A 5,461-nucleotide genomic window follows, 5' to 3' on the forward strand; every position below is an offset into this window, starting at 1 on the left:
TTTTTGTTATTTATATTATCACATGAAATATAATTGTAAAACTTTTGATAATGAATAAATAATAATTATCTAAGGAAATAATGAATCTAATAGGTCAATAATAGTATATATAAGAATTTTACTTTCAATATATTAAAATTTAATCTTGATAAGTTAAAATGTCGTTATGTTATTAAAATTTAGAGAAAATAACATTCTAATCATCCCTTATAATATCTCTAAAATCTAAACAACAGAATATATCATTCTTTTACAAGATTAAAATAACATACACTTTATTCTATTGACCAAAATACCCATCAATGCTCATATAATTATATATAAATTAGTAATAATTATTTGATTAATTTAAATAATCAAAATATATGTATTTATCTTTACTGTATTAAATTTTATTTATTTTTGATATTTTATCACATAATATAAAATATTTTAAGGGATAAGTATTTTTTCGTCCCCAAGGTTTCGGTGTGGGTGGGGTGGGGTTTTATTTTTTTAATATTATTTTTATTAATAGTTAAGGGTAATTTGGTCTAGAAAAATAATAAAGGACGATTTTATAACGTTTTGTAACGTTGAGGATGATTTTAATAACAAAAAAGATTAGGAACGAAATTGATTTTGACCCCAGACCTTGGGGACAAAAAAAGTACTTATCCCATATTTTAATTTGTAAAAAATTTAATTAAAAACTTTTATATATATTTCATGATTATTAGTTAATGTAATAAATTTTGTTTATCATTAATGTAATAAATTATATTTGTTTTTAATATTTTCTCATTAACAAAGAAAATATAAATTTTTAAATTAAATATTTTTGTAACAAATTAAAATATTTTATATTATGTGATAAAATATATTAAAATAAATAAAATTTATTACAATAATAATCATAAATATATTATTATTTATTTAAATCAATTAAATAATTATCAATAGTTTTTATATATCATTATAATGATTATTAATGAATGTTATATTTTTTAATTTTGTAAGAAAAAGAAGTATTCAATTTATAAATAAAAGAAAAAGGAATGTGATTTAAAAAAAATTCATAAGAAGAGTGTCATTTTCTTCAAAATTTAACTTCCAAAAACTTTGATCAATGATAACATTTTATTACACATTATTGACTGAAATAGTGTAAAGTAGTAGAGAGTCAAAACTAAACTATAAACTAATCTCGGGAGAGTAAAGTACTACTAATAATTAGTTAACTCTTGCACTCAAATTATTAGTATATGTTTTCTTTAACCAGTAGGTTAAAACCCAGCCACCACATGCATGTTTGACTATTGGTTAACATGATTGATTAATTAGTCCATGAACATATTCTTCATGTCCTTAAACCATTATTAGATTCCCACTTTGGAAAGATATTTTATAACCTGCCGACTATATATGCAACGGATCGTGGGGATTGCAAATTTGCAGTGGATCGCACTTATGTAATTATTTGTACTTGCATTGTATTAATTAATTAATCTAATAATGAATTTGAGTTGATTGAATGATTAGTTTATTTATATGTTTAATTAGGTATTAGGGTTTTAAATTTTATTTGATGTATACAGTAATTTATTTGTCAATGATAAATTCTCAAGTGTAATTTCAATTTGAGACAGATTAATTTTTAATATTTGAGACTGAAAAATATTATAAAAAATAAAAAAATTAATTAATTTAATTTGGACTGTAATGTAACAATAATATTAAATTTTAGTTTTTCCAAGTTCATGCTAATAAACTTTTGTAGAGAATCTCATCACCAATTGGGTATGGATTTAGGGCAAAGACAAAAAAGCATGTCCTTAGGCGTGCACCGTGGCGCACGTCCATTGAGCCTAAGCTTAATTAAACCTAACTTTATGATATAAAAATATTAAAGTGCAAGATTTTATCTAAAGCTTAATCAAGCTATGCATTTATATAAGGGTGGTGTAGTGGACATACACCAAAAAGCTAGAGACAACAAAACACATTCTATTATTTATCAAAGTTTTGTCTTCTATTAATATTGAAGCATACGTTATAGATATCACACACTCATGAACATTCCTCCAAGTTCTATTTCTATTGTCTATATCCTTTCAATTTTTTTAAATAAGAACATTAGGTTTGTTCGACACTAATTATAATACAAGAATTAAGATGCATTTTTAAACTTTTTCTAGTATTTATGAAAATAAAAAAGAATACTCAATAAATACTAAAAGACAATTACCAAATTAATTATTATGACTACGTAGCTAAAAGCTATATATATATATATATATATATATATATATATATATATATATTTTTTTTAGAATTTTTGATTTATGAAAAGTATTAGCTTTCTGGTGTAAGTTTTAAAATCAAATTGTAACGTTCTAAGAAGCTATTTAAGTATTTATAGAGAAATTTAAAAAAATGATTTCTCTCATAATAATTTTTTTTATTATATTTCTTTTAAAATAAGTACTTTTAGAACTAAAAAACCAAATATAAAATAATTTATTTATAAGTTATTTTTAACATAAACTTTATTGATTAAGCTATTTTTTTCAAAAGGAGTTTAATTAAGCTGTTTATCCAAACTGAACTTTTCACAGTCTATCATGAAACTTTAATAAACACTAAAAATTAGTCGCACTATATTTTTATACTTTTTTCCGTATATTTGATTATAAATATAACTTTTTATTATATTATTTATGAAATTTAATTTTATTTGATTATATTTATAAATTTAATTATAAATGTGAATACATGATATTTTTATGTTTTAATATACATTCTTGCAAAATTAATAAGTAGATAATTTGTTTTGTCCGATATAATATGCCGTTGCAAAAAAATGTACATATTATATACTAAAATAAGTCTCATATTAAAATATAAACATTAAAAATTGAAGTCATTCCTCTCCGATTGCATCAATTATTCCAACTTTTTATTTTTTGCTATTTCAAGCCCCCTTGCATGTATATATATAAATATTTGTTCATTATGATGATGTATTATGCAAAGCATTCCTCATGTGGTAGTTGTACTACTACAGTACTACTTCTTAATTGCACTCTTTCACTCATCATGCCACATGTTGATTATTTGCTCTCCCTTCTTTAGCTTTGAGCTTCCTCTTTTCACTTATCCACTTGTTTTTCTTCATCATTCACCATAATAACACAACATATATATACCTCCTTCAAATAATAAGGGACACCCTTTTTCTTTTTCTTGAATATGGAATTCAAGGAATTCATAATCAGAAGCTATGAGGGTCAATCTGATAGAGCCCAGGTTGAAGATCTTGAAAGAAGGTGCAAGGTAGGTCCATCAGAAACCATGCTAGACTCCATGGGTGACCCCATCAGTAGGATCCGGAACAGCCCCATGTACATCATGCTGGTATATATACTATACACTATACATTATATTATTCTCTCCGTTTCGAGATAACTGTTAACATGTAACTGTATTGATTAGTATACTGTATATACAAAAATTCTATGTGCCCACTAAAATCAAAGTATTTGTATATAAATATATGCATAATTTATCTTAATTTTAATGTGTGTTTTGTATTTTAATATGTATTTTACACTGAAGCATGACGACTACTCTTAATAATTGATTTTAGTGTACAAAGAACACAATTGATGTATATAATTATATGTCATTAATAACTTCCTAATTAATCGTATTGAACCCTTTTCCCACTCTCTTTTCTCTTTGATTCAATGAAAAAAAGCAAATTTTTCCTTCATTAATTTGTCTTTTTGATCATCATGTGTTGTACTATTACACTCACAGGCCAATTTGGTGATAGGTGGCAGAGATGGATCATGAATTGGTTGGTTTCATTCAAGGCTCTATAAAAGTGGTAACACTAAAGTGTCATCCACCAAAGGGTATTGCAAAGGTTGGTTATGTCTTAGGCCTAAGGGTAGCCCCACAAACTAGGAGAAAAGGCATTGGTTCAAGCCTAATCCAAAGGCTAGAAGAATGGTTCAATTCCAATGATGTGGACTATGCATATGTGGCCACAGAGAAAGAAAACCATGCCTCAATAAGCCTCTTCATGAACAAATTTGGTTACACCAAGTTTAGGACCCCAGCTATACTTGTGAACCCTGTCAACAATCACCACTCATTTAGAATCTCTTCCAACATTGACATTGCTAAAGTCAACATTGACAAAGCTGAGTCTCTTTATAGAAGATTCATGGGGACCACTGAATTTTTCCCTAGTGACATTGAAAATGTGCTTAGGAATAAGCTTAGTTTGGGAACATGGGTAGCTACTTTCAAATGGGAAAATGCAAGTTTTGGGCTTAATGGGCCTAATATTGGACAAGTCCCCAAAACTTGGGCCATGCTTAGTGTATGGAAAAGTGGGGATATTTTCAAGTTAAGCATTGGAAGAGCTCCAAATTCTTGCTTGTTTTTTACAAAGAGTTGGAGCTTAGTGGACAAAATTTTCCCATGCTTTGGGCTATCAACTATACCTGATTTTTTCAGCCCATTTGGGTTTTATTTCATGTATGGGGTTTACCATGAAGGCCCATGTTCAGGGAAGCTTGTTAGGGCCTTGTGCAAATTTGTTCACAACATGGTCTCAAAGTCCAAGGATGAGAATTGCAACAAGATCATTGTGGCTGAAGTTGGTGGAAGAGATGAAGAGCTCAACAATCATATCCCACATTGGAAATTGTTCTCTTGCCCTGATTTTTGGTGCATTAAGGCCTTGCAATCTGAAGGGAAGAACACATTCCATGAATTAGTAACTGACACCCAACCAAGATCCCTCTTTGTAGACCCAAGAGAGGTTTAAAAGTACCATATTAATTACTTTTAGTTAAATGGTCATTTCATTTTTTCTGGTATATGAAATACTTAATATGCTAGAAATAATGAAATAGACAATCAATTAAAAATGAAGAGTATATAAGCTCCAAAGGAGGCTAAAAAAGAAAAAGAAAAGTACATAAAGAAATAAAATGGAGAGAGCTTGAGAAATCATTGAGGTTTTCTAACCACAATCAATTATTAACGTTACTTTCTTAATAACTATTGTTTTCTTCTTTTTTTTTTTCCCTTAATAATTGTTAATTTTATTTCTTCGGTTTATTTACTTTATATTTCACAATAATTAAACGTATAGTCGTGTTTTTAGCTCTTATTTCTCCTTTTTTTTTTAATATTGTTATAAGAGTAACTTCTACGTTTATTATCTTTACTAAAAGAAAAATTTGAAATTCATGCTGACTAATTCATATATGAACATATAAAAAATGTTAATAAAACAATATTGATTGGTTTAATATAAGGGAATTCCACGGTAGCCGTAACCATAGTAATTTTAATGATTATGAAAATTTGGTAACAATTAAAAAATATAACTAAAATTAAGGTTTTTTTATTATTTAAAAAAATAGACCTTAATACAAAAGTATACATGAATCCATGAACA

The 5,461-nt window shown here is 26.8% G+C and overlaps 1 protein-coding gene across 2 annotated transcripts; it reads left to right on the plus strand.

The window, feature by feature from the left end:
* The first annotated feature begins 3,022 nt into the window (after positions 1-3,022).
* Positions 3,023-5,147, plus strand: LOC112702787 (probable N-acetyltransferase HLS1-like). Of its 2 annotated transcripts, none has more exons than XM_025753966.3 (2): positions 3,023-3,396; positions 3,818-5,147. In XM_025753966.3, the coding sequence occupies exons 1-2, from the start codon at positions 3,232-3,234 to the stop codon at positions 4,820-4,822; spliced, it is 1,170 nt and encodes a 389-aa protein (XP_025609751.1). In that variant the 5' UTR covers positions 3,023-3,231; the 3' UTR covers positions 4,823-5,147. The 2 variants fall into 2 exon arrangements, with proteins under 2 accessions (XP_025609751.1, XP_029143770.1); XM_029287937.2 differs by having other exon boundaries at positions 3,261-3,396; positions 3,802-5,147.
* The last annotated feature ends 314 nt before the right edge of the window (positions 5,148-5,461 follow it).

Source organism: Arachis hypogaea, chromosome 7 (assembly GCF_003086295.3).
Source record: "Arachis hypogaea cultivar Tifrunner chromosome 7, arahy.Tifrunner.gnm2.J5K5, whole genome shotgun sequence".
In the NCBI taxonomy this organism is placed as follows: Eukaryota; Viridiplantae; Streptophyta; class Magnoliopsida; order Fabales; family Fabaceae; genus Arachis; species Arachis hypogaea.

Excerpts from the sequence above, each read along its gene's own strand:
- LOC112702787 (XM_025753966.3), top strand. The coding sequence starts at position 3,232 with ATGGAATTCAAGGAATTCATAATCAGAAGCTATGAGGGTCAATCTGAT. Across the intron at positions 3,397-3,817 it reads GCCCCATGTACATCATGCTG|GTGGCAGAGATGGATCATGA; the intron begins GTATATATACTA and ends ATTTGGTGATAG.